We start from the raw sequence: 19947 nt of genomic DNA, 5'->3' as shown, positions 1-19947 counted from the left end.
ACACAACATATGCTTTGACTTACTGTTGGTGAAAAGATGAATCCTGATTGTTGCTGCCATTGTTGTTTTGATGGACATTCCTTACTGTTTAATCTTGTGTTAACATGATTATTAAATATAAAAAAAAAAAAAAGAAATTGTGTATCTTGGTCTATGTAGCATGTGGTATGCACACCACATCTTCTTCAACTATTCCATTTTATCAAATATTATCACACTAAAAATAAAAAAGCAGAGCAATTTATTGTTAAGAAATCTTGGCAGTTAATGCTCCAAGTACTTGTACACACTACGATGGACACCTTAACCACTTCCATACCGAGTCATGTAAAATGACGTCGGCAAAGTGGTTGTCTAGATCCGGGCCGCCGTCATATGACGTCGGCCCGTTCTAGCTGCTACTGCGCGCCCCCGGCGGCGCGCAGCGGCGCGATCAGGGATGAGGCTCGTCCCTCGGACATAGCCCATCACTGATCAAGGTAAACAGCCAATAGAAATTGGCTGTTTACCACGTGATCGGCTGTGTCAATCACAGCCGATCACATGAGCGGCTCCAGCACGAGCCGCTCGTTCTCTCTGCAATGCGCGCCCCCGGGGGCGCGCAGAGCAGCGATCGGGGACGAGGCTCGTCCCTCGGACAGAGTCGATCCCCGATCTAGGTAAAGAGCCAATGAAATTGGCTCTTTACCACGTGACCGGCTGTGTCCAATCACAGCCGGTCACAAATGTCAACAGAGAACACGGTAACTAGCTGTCACCGTGTTCTCCTCCTCACACACTGATCCTGTGTGAGGAGGAGATTGTGGTAACAGCTGGTTACCAACTACAGTGCACCCTAAACACACTGATTGCCCCCCCCCCCCAATAAAGAGCACCTGTCACTAGCCCATCAAAGTACCCGAGTACCTGTCATCAGGTACTCAGATGACAGGTACTCGGGTACTCTGATGGGCTGGTGACAGGTATTCGGGTACTCTGATGACAGGTACTCAGGTACTCTGATGACGGATACTCTGATGACAGGTACTCGGGTACTCTGATGACAGGTACTCGGGTACTCTGACGGGTACTCGGGTACTCTGATGACGGGTACTCGGGTACTCTGATGACGGATACTCTGATGACAGGTACTCGGGTACTCTGATGACAGGTACTCGGGTACTCTGACGGGTACTCGGGTACTCTGATGACAGGTACTCGGGTACTCTGATGACGGGTACTCGGGTACTCTGATGACAGGTACTCGGGTACTCTGATGACAGGTACTCGGGTACTCTGATGACAGGTACTCGGGTACTCTGATGACAGGTACTCAGGTACTTTGAGTACCTGTCAACGGAGTACCCGTCATCAGAGTACCTGAGTACCTGTCACCTACCCATCAGAGTACCCGAGTACCTTCCACCTGCTCATCAGAGTACCTGACGCCTGAAGTACCCAAGTACTTGCCGCCTGCTCATCAGTACCCATCACTACTCATCAGTACTCATCAGTACCTATCACGTATCAGTACTGATCATCAGTACCCATCAGTACAGTATCACCTATCACCTATCAGTCAGTGAGTACTACTCATCAGTACCTATCACCTGCCTGTCACCTGCCCATCAGAGTACCCGAGTACCTGTCACCTGCCTATCGGAGTACCCGAGTACCTGCCACCTGCTCATCAGTACCAGAGTACCTGTCACCTGCCCAACAAAGTACCCGAGTACCTGTCACCCTTCATACAGCCACCATGTCCAAGTCCAAAAAGGTTTATATACGTCCTCCGTTTAAACCTAAATACCGGTGTTATGGCAGCAGATAGCTGCCATAACCCTGGTATTTTTTTAAACGGTGGACGGTTGGCTTTCCGATAAGGGTGGTCCCAGCGGATTCGCCGTGGGATCACCCTTCCGGGATGGCGGAAGAGGCGCCCCCCCCCCCCTCCCGACGCGTTCCGGTCCTTTTCCCCGCTTACCGGACCCGCCGGCAGAGGGGAAAACGATCCGGTCCCGAATCCTCACAGACAGGATGTCGAGTGAGGGCAAGCTTGCCCTCACTTGACTCTATGGTCTTGGAGGACCGGAGCTACGGAAAATGTTGTTGCCTAGCAACCGGTTTAAAGGTCCTTTTTTTTTTTTTTTTTTCATTTTATATTATAATTATTTTTTTTTTTTTTCTATCTTTTAGTGTACTTGTGAGATCTGAGGACTTTTTGACCCCAGATCTCACAAAAAAGAGGTCCTGTCGTGCCTATTTCTATTACGAGGAATATTTACATTTCTTTTAATAGAAATAAAAATGATCAATTTTTTTTTTTTTTTTAAACGGTGTAAAAATAAAAAATAATAAATAAAATAAATAGTAAAAAAAAAAAAAAAAAAAAAATTAAAGCGCCCTGTCCCCGTTAGCTCGCGCGCAGAAGCGAACGCATACAGAAACCCCGCCCACATATGTAAACGGTGTTCAAACCACACATGTGAGGTATCGCCGCGATCGTTAGAGCAAGGGGAATAATTTGAGCCCTAGACCTCCTCTGTAACTCAAAGATGGCAACCTGTAGAAATTTTTAAATTGTCGCCTATGGGGATTTTTAAGTACCAAAGTTTGTCACCATTCCGTGAGCGTGCGCAATTTTGAAACATGACATGTTGGGTATCTATTTACTCGGCTTAACATTATCTTTCACATTATGGAAAAAAATTGGGCTAACTTTACTGGTTTCTTATTTTTTAATTAAAAAAAGTGAATTTTTTCCAAAAAAATTGCGTTTGGAAGACCGCTACGCAAATACGGTGTGATAAAAAATATTGCAATAATCTCCATTTTATTCTCTAGGGTCTCTGCTAAAAAAAAATATATAATGTTTGGGGGTTCTAAGCAGTTTTCTAGCAAAACAACTGATTTTAGCTTGTAAACACCAAATGTCAAAAATAGGCCTAGGCAAGTGGCTAGGATGCATGATGATGCTCCTTGGATGTTCGGCCCCTCTATATGGCTAGGCTGTGAAAAAGTCTCACACATGTGGTATTGCCATACTCAGGAGGAGTGGCAGAATGTATTTTGGGGTGTCATTTTTGCTGTGTACATGCTATGTGTTAGGAATATCCTATAAATTGACAACTTTGTGTAAAAAGAAAAAAAGTTTTCATTTTTTTCCCACATTTTCCAAAAACCTGTGGAAAAAAATGATATGTTCAAACGACCCATTATGCCTCATAGAATATACGTTGGAGTGTTTGCTTTCCAAAATGGGGTCATTTTGTGGACTTTTCCATTGTATTGGTGCTCTAGGGCCTTGAAAAGTGTGATAGGTAGTAAGAAAGTTTTATGTGTATTTATGCTCCTAGAACGCCTGAATGTGCTTCTTGGACGTGGAGTCTCTTTTTGTGGCCAGGCTGTGTAAAAGTCTCACACATGTTGTATCGCCATACTCGGAAGGAGTAGCAGAATGTATTTTTGGGTGTAATTTTTGCTGTGTACATGCTATGTGTTAGAAATAGCTTATAAATTGACAACTTTGTGGGAAAAAAAAGAAAAAAAAAAATTTTTCTTCATTTTCCCAAGAATTGTGGGAAAAAATTACAACTTCAAAAAACTCACCATGCCTCTTACTAAATACCTTGGACTGTCTACTTTACAAAAAGGGGTCATTTGGTCGGTATTTGTACTGTCCTGACATTTCAGGGCCTCAAGAATGGAGATAGGCAGTCAGTACATCTGGTGTGATCAATTTTCAGTAATTGGTACCATAGCTTCTAGACTCAATAACTTTCACACAGACTAAATAATATACACTAATTTGGGTTAATTTTACCAGAGACATGTAGCAGTATACATTTTGGCCCAAATGTATGAAGAAAAATTTATTTTTTGCAAAATTTCATAATTGAAACTAAAAAAAAGTGTTTTTTTTTCAAAATTTTTGCTCTTTTTTTGCATATATCACGAAAAAAAAAAACCCCAGTTGTGATCAAATACCACCAAAAGAAAGCTCTATTTGTGTGAAAAAAATGATAAAAATTTTGTTTGGTTATAGTGTAGCATGACTGAGCAATTGTCATTCAAAGTGTGAGAGTGCTGAAAGCTGAAAATTGGTCTGGGCAGGAAGGGTGTCAAACTGCTCTGTATGGAAGCGGTTAAATAGGTTGTGAACCACATTGCTGAGTTTTCTGTAGGAGATCAAACTCTATCGATTAAGCATTTACCCAACAGCTTACACTGAGTCTGTGAAAGGATTTCTCACTATTAAAGTAGTTCTAAACCCTTACATATAAGGGTTGTAAACCCTTGCATATACCCATGGAAGGGACTATTCTCAGGTGATACACAGAGATAAAAAAAATCCTCCTACATAGTTTGCACCTGTTTATCTGCAGTCTTATCTTCTCTACATCCATTTGAAGTGCTGAATTTAAAAGGTTGTCTGAGAGTTCAGAAAAAGGGGGCGGAGAGCTGAAGTTTCACTCTACTGAGCTCAGTGAGGAGAGTTCTGAGAGCTGATTGGAGGGACGAGACACCATTTTTCCTGGTGTCGAAGCAGCTGACAGAAATGACACTTAGTGCTCCTAACTGAGACAAGTACACACTATAGAAGGATATGCTTTTGTTCATATTTCATGTCTGAGGTTTACAACCACTTTAAAGCGAATTTCCACCCAATTTTTACATGTCCAATCATTGACATGCCTATCCGGAATGCTGTTATAAATGGCAATTTTTTTTATTTTATTTTTATTTGTAAATACCTTAATTTGTGTTATTTCCTGTAGCACTTCAGGCTGTGGTCGCCTAGGTGATTTCATCACTAGGGGATTTCCATGGACTCCTGGGATATTGGCGCCATCCATGGGAATCACCTAAAACCGAAATCTCACGCGATTTTCTTCTGGGATGTCCTCTGATCCGAAGGTTGCTATGGCAACAGGGCAGCAACTTCCGCCGACCCCGCCATTGCTATGGCAATGTGTCAGAATGAGAGAGCGCCGTGCAGTTTATGATTGTGTTTTCTTTTTTGCTTTTTATTGGTTGAGCTTGATGGACCTGATTAACTATGTAACTATGCAGTGGCATTACTGCTCAGGCACGAGTTCGGGAAGTGCATGCTGGTTAGCCAGCTGCATCAAATCCCCGGAAATGAATACAAGAGGGTTTCAGATGAACCCTGCCTGCTTCCGAGATCAGGTTAGTTTTATACGATTTCAACTAAAAAATAAAAGGACCACATTAATGTCATTATCTAAATGTTGCACCCGAAGTGGACCAAATTGTGGCGGAGTATTTAAAAAAAAAAATGAATTGGAGGACTGGAACTTCACTCTTAAAAAAACTGTTTTCTATCAATGTAAACCAGCAGTAAAGCATTAATTAGAGACGTAACAACCAATATCTTACTTATTACCCCAGCGGTTTGGAATGGGTCACTTATGCCTCGTTTCCACTGAGTGGAACGGTTCGGGTCGATACAGTTTGGAAGGGTTAGAATGGTCCGGTCTATTCAGGTGAGCGTTTCCACTGCAAGTCTGGCCACTAGGGACCATGCGGGGTTTACACCAAATGAGGTGTTTGTTTTGCTCTTTCATTTGACGTGAGCATTGAAGTCTTCCTGTCCGCCAATCAGTATAATGTATTGTGTGACGCCAGTAGCTCCACCCTAACCGTACCGTACCATTTCCTATGGCCCTACATCTGAAGCAGGACCAGGAATGGTGCGGTTTGGTTCAGTTGTATGGGCCACTTTCATAATGGAAACACTCAAATTAGTGTACCGTACCGAACCGACCTGAACTGATCCGCTCAGTGGAAACGAGGCATTAGATCACAACTCAGTATTGCGCATCCTTTTCCCCACTTTATCAAACAGAACCTAGAAGAGCTTTCCATGTTCATAAGTTCATAACATTATATGAAGCATGCATTTCATTCAGTTAGGGGTATACCATAGGTTTCTGGTTCAAAGCAGTAGTTTAGCTATATCTCTGAAGCGAAATCCGAAATACAAATGCATAATATCAACTACTGACACTATCAAACAAACAAAACAACTATACTACAAATCAATCAATTTATGTAACCCACTACAGTCAGAATCTACTGTACAGCTCAAAGAGTCACAGAGTAAACTTCCTGAAGCATGTACTGTGTAGCTTCCTCTCCCTGCTGCCTCTATCACTTTTCACATTCAAACCACAAAAGCAGGTCTCAGTCAGATTAGCGTTTGTGAAAAATGCCCTAGTACAGACTTTTTTATTTTCTTTTTTTACATCAGGTTTTATGTATGTGGGGCAGCAATGAGCTTGTAGAGAGTCACAAACATACATTCTAGCCCGACTAGATTACCAACAAAAAGGTGTGGATTGGGCTAATGCTCAACAATGATGTCTGTTAAAAAAAAAAAAAAAGCCATGGTTAAAGGTTTAGCTTTGACCTAAGTGTACCTTTAACACGTTTGTTAATTTTTTTTTTAACTTACAAATCTCTGCATAATAGCAGTTGCCATTTTAGTGATGTAAGGAGGCAATAACATTTCTACCAGATCATAAACAATGTAGGGAAGGTCACTTGTACTGGCTACCAAACATTGTTTTATGGTTGTGAATGTCTCTAAACAATCCACAGATGAATAAGAGCTTTATGGATGGGCATTTGTTCCCTTTAGGTTGATTTCACACTTATGCGAATTGGATGTGGGTTTTCCTCGCATTCAATTTGCATGGCAGGAGAATGTGACCGGCTCTCAATGGAGCCGTTTCACACAGCTCCGGGACGGCCGCAGAGCGCACTGCAGAAGGGTCCTGAGCGTCTTTGGCTCCGTTTCAGGTCTGAATTCAGGCAAAAATAAGGACCTGATTCAGACCTGAGACTGTGAGCGGGGATGCACCAGACCCCCTGCTGTGAGCCATGCCGCAGATAGTGTGAACCCAGCCTTAAGCAGGTTTTGTAAAATCAATTTGAAGCAGGTCAAAAGAAGCAAACTCCAGGTCAAATGAATGATGTCAGGAGCATCTCAAACTGAAGACATCAACACAAGCTCAAAGCTGTCAATACAGTTGCTAATAAAGGTTTCCTCTTCTAGCATAGCTTAATTTATATTGATAATTCTCTGTGCATGCAAGTAGTACCATAGCCCTCATCATTTAAGGACAAACAAAATTAGTACTAGAGAACAATAAGGCAGAGTTCAGAACCTGCACATTTAGTACCACATACAACAGCCTGCATCACAACATTTTACTTACCATATTTATCCTGTAGGGGTGAAAACACGTTAATGTACATTACAATTCTATTCAGGATTGTGTCATGCAAGAATTAACATATTTATTAGTATTGTTGTAGAGACAGACAAATGTGATGGTATAATGTTCATTATTTAGAGAGGTGTCACACCGGCGCTATTTACACCTGCAAAGGCCTATTGCAGCTATAATGACCTATTTACAAATGCTGGAATTGATACTCTGCCTATTTTGTTTTATTTTTATTTTTTTGGGGGGGGGGGGGTGTATATTGTCTTTTAAAGGTTCACCTAATGGCTCGTTTATAGAGATGGTTTCAAATTTTGCATTTTTTTAATCTTTCTGTAGGAAATATTTGTTACTTACAATCTCACCTACTGTTAATGTTAAAACTACTCTACAAAATGTTGCTGATAATTTACTTTATTTCATTACATTCAACAGATGGAATTTTCCTGAAGATGATTGCTTGTGTCTCTTGCTTTGACTGCAAAGCGCTGTTTAATTAAAAAGTTCATCTAATTTTCATGATTATTTTCACTTAAAGCTGAACTCCAGGAATGATTTGTATTGCTTATTTACATTGGTCCAGCTTGGCATAACATACGTATAAATATCTCATACCCGATTGGCTGCTGGGGAAGCTGAAAATCACTGTAGGAGTCAGCACTCCTACAGGGATAGTCGTGATCTTGCAGGTTCTCTGCAAGTGGCTTCTCCATCGCACACTGACCATAGGGATTCCCTAACTTGGCACTGCTGCCATTCACGGAACACACTGTATTTTGTCTGTTAATACAAGGTGTTCTCTGACTGAATGATGTGGAGAGGAAGGGTGGTGACCTTTCCTGAAGTCATGACCTCCACCCCATCCAATTACAGAACACCTTGTATTTATTGCAAAAAAATACAAGGCAGTCTATGAATTGTGGCAGGGCCAAGCAAGCAACCCCCTATGGTCAGTGTGCAGAGCGGAAGCCGCAACCTAAATTAGGACCCTGAAGATTGCGGCTTTCATTGTAGTAACACGGATTACTATATTGATTTTAAAACCTTCCCAGTAGCCCACAAGGTATGAGATTTTCATACATACATTCCAAGTATGACCAATGTGAAGCTAGCCATGCACTGATCAAAATCCAGCTGGTTCAGCAGGGACTGGCTGAATTTTGATAAGTGTGTGGGCTACCCTGCTCAACAGAAGTTGTTTGTTTAGTAAATTTCTTTCAAAGGGACGTGTTGGAAAATATTTCATCAATCAGCGACTGCGGCCAGTGAACTGCAGTTACTAATCAGTGTATTCTGACAGTGGGGGGTGTCCTGGTGGGGGGGATTTCTCCATTCACTACTGCTGGCTAAGTGAAACTAAAAACATATGGCCTTCTCAAGTATGCAATACAGATCACTCCTATAGTTCAACTTTAACTTTCACTGAAGGATGGAGAATGATTTGGCAGCAACTCTTGCAGTTGTATAACAAAATCAATTTTTTGCTCATTTATAAATACATTCTTGGTCATTTTGAAAACACTCGTGATTAATGGTACACCAAGAGCTGTCTTTCTCAAAACAGCCTTCTCCTGTGCTTTCAGTACTCTCCATATCAGTCATTAGATGCACTTTTTTACAATACAAATTAATCATGACGGAAGCTACAGACTGCAGTTATAGAGATCTTAAGTTGGGTACACACTATTCGTTTTTTTCATTCAATCCCGCAGGTTGAATGAAAAAGAAAATTGTCAGCTCAGGTCGGAGCCAATCACCCCCCCGCTGAGCTGTTGTGTTCTTACAGGGGATGGCCAGAACACTTCGATCAGTGCTCTCTGCCATTGGCTGAGAGCACTGATCGGGAGTCAGTCGGGTGCTGGTTTTCCAACATGATTCTGTTGGACAGACCGACATACACACGGGTCGAATTTTGGCCTTTTTTTTTTTAACTGGCCGTCATTCGGCCCGTGTGTACCCAAATTTAGTGACACAAATGTCAGCCAATAGGGTGCAGGAAGCAGGGTAATGCCCTAGCATCAATTACATTATTCAAACTGTCCCAGAGCACTATCATGCAACTTAAATTCCAATATTATTTTTCTGCCACAGGTCCTATTTGCTGAGTGTACAATTTTGCTATTATGTTGGTTCTTTTTTTTTTTTTTTTTTTCACCCTCAGAAAGCTACATAACTGTATATTCTACACAATGGGAAATGCCACCTGTTAGAAAACAGAAATGTTTGGCAGCATGCTGTTTAACTTAAAAAGACCCTCTCATACAGAAAATTCTGTACATATACTGTATAAATATAGCCTTTTTTCTGCCAAAAGCACAATTAAAAAGTGCTGGTGTGACACCATTAACAAATACCCTAAAAGTTGCTACGCTGCTGCTGTTGTTTGTGTACATTCTGTTGAACATTTTACCATTTAGGAGAGCAATTACAGAAATTACTGGTTCACAGACAAGCACAAATAACATGCAGACTGCATCCCATAGCAGTCCAAGATTGGTTAATCCAGCAGGGCAACTGAGCCGCAACCAGACATAGAATTAGCATAGGAGGCATATGAGAGGCAGCTGTACCAGGTCTCACCTCTTGGGAGCATCTCTCTCAGATTGGGGGGGAGTTCTCCCTGAACCTTGGTAAAGATTTTTCAGGAAAGAAGGGGCAGTGAAGGATGAGGGGAGACTGGAGAACGAAGGTTCACTCTCAGTGCGGACACGCCGAACAATAGGAATGGGGCTAAGTTTCAGCAACAGAAAACAATATTAGCAGTTGTTTCTTAAAAAATATGAACAGGGAAATGCAGGAAAAACTATCAGCGACTAAACAGTACTAGAAAATAAAACATATCTACACAGAAGTATACATACAGCCCTGCATCAAACAGCTTATTACAATTTATGTGCATAATAATATTAATTTCTTTAGGTATTAGCAAGTCACATCAACTAAAAGGTGTGAAAGGCAGGAAAACAAATTTGGAATACGCTCATAATTAATGAGATTGTTCCACATCTTGAACAATTTATGTAGGTTATAAGATTTATACCACCATGTTATAATGGTGTTCTAGTAAATGGATGCCAGCTGATTTTGTAAAAAACAAACTAGAACAGCTTGAATAATACAGAGAGGACTAGTTATTAAGAGTATGTATAGCAAAAAACCCATCAAGTTATTTTTTTTGTCTTTGGACCATTAGGGAGATTTCACCTCACTTCCTGTCCCAGAGACACAATAGGAAATTAGAAGAAATCTCCCAAAGTGAGGGGGCAGTTGTCACCAAAGTGGTGTCCTCATTAGATTTCCCTAAAGCTCTAGTGAAAACTGAAAACGTTTGTATTTTCCCTCATTTTCTATTTTGGTGACAATTGGCACCAGTATAAATATAAAGGTGAATCTTCCCAAAAGAGTCATGGACAGCTATAAAAACTTTCCCAAAAACAGTAAGTCACCAGAAAAATATGCAAATAACATTTACATATATGAAGGTATTACTATCCATTCCTCTAGAGAAACGTGGATATTTGACACTGTAGGTAACTATGCTTGCAGTCCATTGTGGTTTAACAGCAGCCAATTTAGGTTGTGAAAAGTTAAGACAGCTTATAGAGGATTCATATTTTTTTACACTGAAAGGCTATAGCCAGCAGTGTTTATCAAGCGAAAGTTTTCCAACAGGTTGATTATACCGAAGTTGACTGGTAGATCAACTTCTGCACAATCACCCTGCCCATGGATCGAAATTCATCTGGTCTTGCTGAATTAGCTAAATTTCAATCCATGTATGGCTGGCTTTAGGCAGTAGGTACAGTAGTTATTTTCAGGAATCAAGTAGTTCAAGGATAGTTTCCTACAGTGTGACATGTGTACCACTGGGGTAGATGGGACACTGTAGGTCTTATGGTTTCTATGCATGGCCATTGGACATTTTGGAACGGAAATATGCTAACTGGCTCCTAAGCAGTACTGAGAGTAGGATGTGTTGTCATGGTTAATAGCGTAGATGGCACCGGAAAAGTTGCAATGTGTACTACATATAATTTGGGAAACAATGATCTAATGTAGGGGTCCCCAAACCCCGGACCACAGACTGGTGCTGGTTCGTGGCCTGTTGATAAGCAGGTCACTGCACAGCAGGAAACGAGTGGCGACCGCGGTCCATGACAGTCATGTCACAGACTGCGGCCGTGCCACTTAGCAGATTGTGTCTATTCTCTCAGGTCTCCCTGCAGATCGAGACGTTGGAGACTCTTCATATTCACAAGCAGGTAATCACCTGCTTGTTGACATGATACGTTTTTGGCTGCTCCCACCTTCCTTCCTGATCTGCAGCTCCTCCTGCCCCCTGCTCTGCTGATAGGATTACATCAGTGGTCAGGCAGGAGACCCGAGAGAATAAACACAGGCTGATAACTTCCTCTGTCCTGCCGAAAGTAAGACTGCAGGAAAGGCAGAGACTGGAAGGGTCACTGTCTTGATAAAGAGAAGAGGGAGGGCCAATGACTGCAAGGAGGACTTTGATTGGGGGTGTACCAAGACTGCAAGGAGGACTGTGATTGTGGAGGGGCGTGACTGCAAGGAGGGCTGTGATTGGGGAGGGGGACATGACTGCAGGGAGCACTGTGATGGGGGTAAGGGGAACATGACCGCAAGGACAACTGTAATGGGGGGGGGCATCATTGCAAGAAGGACTGTGATGTTGGGGGGGGGCACACCACGACTGCAAGGGACACAGTAATTTTGGGGGGACCCCAGGACTGCAAGGGGCACAGTGTTTGGGGGGGGGGGGCGACACCATGACTGCAAGAGGCACTGTGATTGGGGGGGGGGCATGACTGCAGGGAGCGCTGTGATTGGGGGGCATGACTACAGGGATGACTAATGGGGGGGCACGACTACAGGGCTGACTGTGATGGGGGGGTGGAAGAACATGACTGCAAGGACGACTGTAATTGGGGGGGGGGGGCATGACTGCAAGGATGACTGCGATTGGGGGGGCATGATTGTAAGGAGGACTGTGATGGGGGGGGGGGGATGACTGCAAGGGGCATTGTGTTGGGGGGGACATAACTGCAAGAAGGACTGTGATGTGGGGGGTACTTGACTGCAAGGAGGACAATGATGTGGGGGAACTGTGACATGAAAGTGGGTTGTGAGACTCTGTGAAAAAAAGCCCGCCTACCCCTGGTTCTTTGAAAAATTGGCTACACCAAAAGCAGTCCCTGGTGCCAAAAAGGTTGGGGACCACTGATCTAGAGGGAAAGAATAAAGATTCAGCTGTATAGCTTTGATTCTAGAATATAAAATGCTAATTTATGCAAAAAAGCAATATAATTTACAAGTATTTTTAAACAGTTCTGCGGAATTTAAAATAACCCTCATTTATTGCTGTGCATCCTACAGAATTACGTCATCAGCCCTTTGAGGCTACAACAGTCTTAGCAGTGACAGCATACTCCTTTACGGGACAGAAAGTTCAAGCGCATAGGAAATTATCCCCTTAATATCTGCTTTACATAAAAATGGGTCTTTTGACTTACCTTAAAATTAATTTCTCTGATGTTCATTGACGGACACAGCTTCTGATCTTCTTAACCATTGGGTTATACTGCCCCCCTACAGGAATAGGACACTAGGCAGAAAAAAAAAGTCTGGCTACACCTATGAGCAGTCCCAGGGGGGTATACTTCCCCTCTTTGCTATAGGTACACAAGGAGTGTCAGAAAAAAATATAACTCCACAGAGGGGTGGGAGCTGTGCCCGTCAATGAACATCAGAGAAATGGATTTTATCAAAATCAAAAATCCCATTTTCTCTTTCGTTCATTGACGGACACAGCTCCTGATCTTCTTAACCAATGGGACGTCCCAAAGCAGTGTTAAACATGAGGGGTGGGAACAGCAAAAAAAATGCCCAAGGCTAAACAGTAGCCAACCAGGCAACAGAAGCTCAACCAAAACAACTGGACTCTCAAGAGGACCAGGTCCTCTAAACAGCAGTCTGCAAAACTTTGCGGCCAAAGGAAGCATCCGCAGATGCCAATACACATCCAATTTCTAGAACTTTATAAAACTTTGTGAAAGTGTGCACCGACGATCAGGTTGCCGCCTTGAAAACCTGTGTCACTGACATCTGATGACGTAAGGCCCAGGAGGCACTGAGCACTGAGTAGAGTGCGCCTTGAAAGGGAAAGGAGGAACCTGACCCCTGATGGAATAGGCCTGAATCCCTGTCTGTCTGATTCATCTGGAAATGGTCGCAGAGGAAGCGGACAACCCTTTCCGAGGCCCATCCATGAGCACAAATCGTGAGTCTGGCTTCCTAAAAGACTCCATAGCTGCCATGTACCCCCTAAATGCCCGGACCCCATTCAAGGCATGCAAAGCAATTTCCTTCGGATGTTTTGGCCTGGGACACAGGGAAGGCAACAAAATGTCTTCATTCAAATGAAAATCAGAGACAACCTGAGGAAAGAACGAAGGACAGAGGCGAAGAACCACCTTATCACTGTGATCCACCAAGTAAGGTGACAGGATAACACCGTCAATTCCGACACCCTCCGTGCAGAGGTGAAAGCCACCAAAAAGGCCACCTTCTGGAATAGAGTAAGCAGGGGAATCTCCCTAAAATTCTCAAAAGAAGGCTTCTGGAGGACTGAGAACACCAAATTGAGGTCCCAAGGCAGCAACAGGGACTGCACTGGAGGGGTGAAGTGCCTAACTTCCTGAAGAAAAGTATGCACCAGGAAGTATGTGGCCAAGGGCCATTGAAAGAAGACCGCTAAGCCGACACCTGACCCTTGATAGTTCTCAAGGCCAGTTTCTGCTCAATCCCCCATTGAAGGAAGGTCAAGATCGGAACCATTGAAAAAGAGTGAGGATGAACTCCAAGAGACTCAAACCACGCAATGTACGTCTTCCATGTACGATGGTAGATCTTCCTAGAGGTAGATTTCCTAGCTTTTAACAGCATTGGAATCACTGACTCAGACAAACCTCTATCCATCAGCACCTGGCATTCAACAGCCAAGCCGTCAAAGCCAGGGACTGTAAAGCAGGATGTAAGATTTGTCCTTGGGACAGCAGATCCTCCCTGAGAGGAAGCTTCCAAGGAATGTCGGCAACCAGCCGCACTAGATCGGCATAACCAAGCCCAGTGAGGCCAGTCTGGGGCCACTAAGATGATCGAGACACCTTCTGCCTCTATCCTGCGTAGAAGTCTTGGTGGAAGCTTGAGAGGAGGGAAGGTGTAAATCAGACGATACTGACCCCACGGGGCCACCAGCTTATCTGTGGCGTCCACCAGAGGATCCCGTGACCGAGCCACAAACCTCTGCACCTCTCTCTTTAGCCGGGACACCAACAGATCCACATCGGGGATGCCCCTCAGGAGACACAACTAATAAAACACCTCCGGGTAAGGGGCCACCCCCCACCCCCCCCTCTTGGTCCAATGCCTGCCGACTGAGGTAATCCGCTTGCCAGTTTTCCACCCCGGGAAAGTGTACGGTGGAGAGGGCTGGAAAAAACAGTTCTGCCCATCTTAGATTGCTGGCTACCTCCAGAGCCGACAGGACACTTCTTGAGCCCTCCTGGTGATTGACATAAGCCACAGCAGTGGCATTGACCGATTGAATGCGCACTGGACATCCCTGAAGAAGATCCCTCAAATGTTCCAGGCACAGTCTGATTGCTCAGAGTTCCAAGATATTGATCAGTAGTCTGGACCCTACAAGTGTCCAGATCCCCTGAACAGAATTTTTGCCGAAGGGGCACCTCCCCAGCCAGACAGGCTGGCATCCATGGTGACCACCACCACTGTCCATTACAAGGGGAGGAAGTATTTTCCCAGCTGAAGCATTGAAGAACGAAGCCACCAAATCAGGGTCTCTATCGTTCACTGGGTCAGCCAGATCGAATTGTACAGAGACTGCAAATTCTTGTCCCATTTGGCCAGAATCTTCCTTGTAGGGACCCTGTATGGAACTGTGCAAACGGAACCGCCTCAAAGATAGACACCATCAGGCTCTGCATCTGCATACAAGTCGGGAGGGATGACCACCTGCTGGACAGCAGGAGATGAATTGTAGCCTGCAGTTTCTGGTGTTTGTCCAGAGGAAGGAGCGCTCTGGCTAAGACCAAGTCCAGAGTCAGACCCAAATAGTCCAGCTCTGTGGATGGAAAGAGGAGACTTCTGAAAATTCAGAATCCAACCAAACTCCCTTAAGCTCATATTGAGATTTCCAGGTTATTAACCAGAGCAGAAGACTCAGCTCACAGAAGGAGGTTGTCCAAGTAGCCCAGTACCATGATCCCCTATTAGCGTAACAATGCTAGCACAGGGGTCAACACTTTTCTGAAGACCCAAGGAGCAGAGGTGAGACCAAACGGTAAAGCCAAAAACTGATAATGCTCCTCTTCTACGGCAAAGAAGAGGAAGCGCTGGAGACTGACACATATTGAAATGTGAAGGTAAGCGTCCTTGATGTCGATGAAGGCAAGAAAATCCCCCTGATGCAGGGAAGCCACCACTGTGCGAATGGACACCATTCTGAACTTCTGCACCCGCACAAAGCAGTTCAGTGCCTTGAGGTCAAGAATTGGATGCACCTTACCTTCCTTCCTGGGGATTGTAAACAGGTTTGAGTAAAACTCCTGAAAACGTTCAGAAGTCAGAACCGGGACCAGCACCCTTTAAGGTAAAAGGTCTTGCAACACCCCAAAAAGCACCTGTAAGCGGACCAGGAACAGTCACACGTTGGAAGGAATAACCTTACCAGGGGAGTCCACAGGTCCGGTAACCATCAAATACGTCCCTCCACGCCAGATACCGGTGAGATCTTTTTACCACATGTGAACAGTGTTCACCTGTCATCACAGCAGAACCTGGTGGAGCAGCAAATGGTTTAAAAAAAAAACAGCAGATGCCTCACTGTCATCTGCCCAACTCTTACACACTTACAAACCAATGTTATCATATACACTAAAGCGGGCTTCAGCTGGTGGCACTGATCGTTCAGGAAAAACTTGACAGGCTGGTTGTACACAAGTCAATTGACAGATTGCTGCTGAATAGCTGAATTCTGATGCATGTATGGCCCGCTTTAGAGTTAAAATAATCTTTTATCTTTGCTGGCCCTATAAACAAGTTATGTTTAAAATGTTATTGTGTTAAACAGAATTCTGCAGCAGGTTCTGAATCACAAACATTTGTGTGATATGTAATGCTAATGATACAATTTGTACATCTGCCTCCACAACACAGGATGGATGTGAAATATCTTGTTTTATCTTTAGAATTTTATAAAGGAAAAAAAATTCAAATACAGTGGTGGATCAGGAAAGCTCTACATAACACAATGGGATTTTTATACACATACTGTATATACTGCATACAGCTGTTATGTTACCTTAGCAACAAAATGGATGAGTGCTAAAAACTATCCTAAAACATGCATCTACCATGCATTATTAAGGAAAATGGAATTCTTCACACACGAGGGGATCGGTCAAAATATTAAACCGAAGTAAATGTGACTTAAGAAAGAATGAATGCAACTCCAAATGTATATATATATATATATATATATATACATATATATATATATATATAGTAAAAGGCATTCATTGTGTTTAGTAGTAGTCTTATTTTATAGATGCCATTGTATGTTAACTGACCTGCTTTGTGCCCCATCACAGGCTAGTGAGTGCTGCCTTTGAAGGGGGGATCTGCTGTTTGGTGACTTTACATCAGGAAAGGTTATCCTCCGCTTGGCACTCGATGGTGGATGGCTAAAAGTGTGAGCCCTTCTGCGAAACTGGGGGGAGTCTGGGTCTTCCTCTGGAAATGCCTGCCAGGCCGATGACACAGGAGAAGATGGTGGGGTGGCCGGAGGAGAATCCCCAGGAGAGCCGTCCTGTGGTGACACAAAATATAAGAAATCTTTCCAACTTGTGATGAATACAGCTCATTTAGAAGTATCCTACAGTCCTTAATGCCCGCTCTTGAAATCCAAAATACAAATCGCTGACGGTAAGGTAGTTTGTGAGATTAGAAAATAGAAAGCACAAAGCAATCTCAGGCTTCTGATCTAGCATAGTACCAAGGAGAACACAGACTCTTATCTAAGGGGCGAGCACGCCTGTTTTTGTAATGAACAATAATGCCTTGCTGACTTTTTTTCTCTCTTGCCGGCTTCCTGGACACAAGTTTCCTGTGCTGTCAGTATAATATCCTGGAAAACAGTCTATTATTATAATAGAAGCTGGTAAGTCAGCCACACAAGAAACACAAAACCATACGTCTGTTGTGTCTATCACTTCAGGGTGAAGCAGGCATTAAAGGCATATTCCGTATTTCTCGGTAAAACACTGGTTACATGAAACAGGAAGTACAGCGATGTACACAACTGGAGGCAAGGTGAAGAAAAGAACGTGTAACCAAGCTATGACAAAAGGCCATATTGTTATTATCACTGGTCCCTAATAAAATACTGTATATGTCCAGAAGAACTTTCTCCTGTATTATTATTATTATTATTATTATTAAGGATTTCTATAGCGCCAGCAATTTACACAGTGCTTTACAATATTAGAGGGAGACAGTACATATACAATACAATAAAATACAAGAGGATTTAGAGGGCCCTGCTCAGAAGAGCTTACAATCTAATGGAAACACACAAAACATCAGAATGAACCATTCCTGCCACAGTATTATTTAGTAATATGTTTATATACTGTATATGCTATAGAAAATGTACCTTGTCAGATGCAAAACTGTTTCGTTCAAAGCTATCCATGCTGCCCAGTCGTCCTCTCACTCGATTTGCACCCTGTAAACACAAGTCAACATTAATTGGACCATCTGACCGTAGACATTTTTTTTTTCCATTTCAAAACATTAAAAGGGGTATATGTTAAGACAGCGAGAGGTCCCCAGGGGTTCTGTCACAATATACTGTTCATCACAAGCAAGTAAACAGTAGATCGCATCCCCACATAAAGAAACACTGTGTTACGGAACTGTAAAAACTACATGGAGTGTTTGCCATAACAACAACCCTTCCAAACTTCACTTTTCAATTGTGTGTACACTAGAAATGCAGAAGATTGAATCCCTTTAAATGCTGTTTATGTGTAGAAAATGTTCACATGAGCAATTTTATGTCGTAACATTTTTTCCAGCTGCAGCAAAGTATTTTGTACACATTGCTACATTGCACACTACATTAGGCACTGTTCACACCTGTGTGATTTATATGCAGTGCATTAAGGCCTCATGCACACTGGTTTCTTGTAAACACTGTTTATCCTGAAAATCAGTATTATAAACTCACCTAAGCTGCATTTTAAAGGTGTATCAGTGTTTAACAGAGTTTGGGAGTGTAATTTAATAGGCAGAATTAGAATTTATTCTGGCTACTGAAATAAACGTTGAAGTGCTATACATGCATAGCGTTTATGTACGTTTTTTGTGGTCAGAAAAACTGCTCTTAAATGCGATTTTAGGGCGTGCAGACAACAGTCCATAAACTCCCTTACTAATAAACTGCTAAAAATGTCCATGTGTTAATGGACACAAAGGAAAACATAGAGGGGATTTTAAGGGCTGTTAAAAAAGAATAAAAACGCCAAAACTCATAAAAACATGAGTTTAACAGCAGCAGTGTGCATGAGGCCTTAAAAAACATGCTTACTGCATCTTTGATGCACTTCCATAAAAATGCACAATACAGAGAGTTTAATGGTAACACACCTAAAATGCATTTAAAAACAAAGCTAAAACACCCCTCCCTCATGTGAACCGTCCCTTACAAAAGAAACAAAAAAGAAATGAACATTTCAGAACATTTCAGAAGCTAACAATCTTTTTTTTTTTTAATGAGGTTTAAAAATGATGGTGTAATCAACACAACAAAAAAATATATAGTTTGTCCCCTAATGAACATACTCTTCATTATCAGCTTCTACATTTTCTACATTATCAGTTCACAGTTCGGAGGAAAGACAGGATATTTTGAAATGCATTTAAAAATAGTAAGTTAAACTGACACTCCCGTACTGCATACCAACGATTTGCAAAACAAAACCGTGTCTTCACAGGTTGTCACTAAACTAAGGTCACAAGTTCTGGAGGTTTTTCTGCTGTGTAGTGTTATAGAAAACCTGTACTATGCAAAAAGTAGGAAAACTAACAATGACACTAATGTCTCAACTATGGCAGAGGTATGGTGTATGCTGCTCCCAAGCCCTGGGATCATCCCCATTGAAGGCTGAGTGCTAGCAGGACCTTGTCCTGCGCTCCATATATTGCGCAAATCCAAAGAAGATTAGCTGAACTCCGAAAATAAATGTAGACTGCTACTAATCGTAATTGTAGACTGCCCAGTCTCAAGGCAGAGACTCCTAGTTTATCTGATTACTGTAGTAATGTCACTGGTACCCCCAAAGGTGTCAAAAATGTCAGTCAAGGGCCCGTTCTGTCCGCCGCAATGTCACAGTCCCGCAAAAAAAAAACCCGCAGATCGCCGCCATTACTAGTTAAAAAAACAAAAACAATAAAAATGACAGAAATTTCCTTTAGTTAGTAGCTGCAATAACTTTTGCGCAAACCAATCAAAATACGCTTATTGTGATTTTTTTTTACCAAAAATATGTAGCAGAAAACAAATTGGCAAAAAAAGTTAAAACATTTTGATTTCATATAAAAAAAATGTGAA

The 19947-nt window shown here is 42.6% G+C and overlaps 1 protein-coding gene across 2 annotated transcripts in view; it reads right to left on the bottom strand.

Moving 5' to 3' along the window:
* The window catches only part of TBC1D4 (TBC1 domain family member 4), a 307474-nt gene that overhangs the window by 45857 nt on the left and 241670 nt on the right, over positions 1–19947 (bottom strand). The window contains exons 9-11 of one of the 2 annotated variants that reach the window (XM_082244970.1): positions 17989–18060; positions 16904–17142; positions 9813–9962 (exon numbers count right to left, since the gene is read on the bottom strand). In XM_082244970.1, the coding sequence (XP_082101096.1) occupies positions 9813–9962; positions 16904–17142; positions 17989–18060 (461 nt within the window). The remainder of the gene's footprint in view (positions 1–9812; positions 9963–16903; positions 17143–17988; positions 18061–19947) is intronic. The other variant, XM_082244971.1, reaches the window with a different exon arrangement.

Source organism: Pelophylax lessonae (genome assembly GCF_965119305.1).
Source record: "Pelophylax lessonae genome assembly, chromosome: 2".
Lineage (NCBI taxonomy): Eukaryota > Metazoa > Chordata > Amphibia > Anura > Ranidae > Pelophylax > Pelophylax lessonae.
The sequence above is the reverse complement of the archived record's forward strand: the minus strand, read 5'-3'. Positions and strand labels throughout refer to the sequence as shown.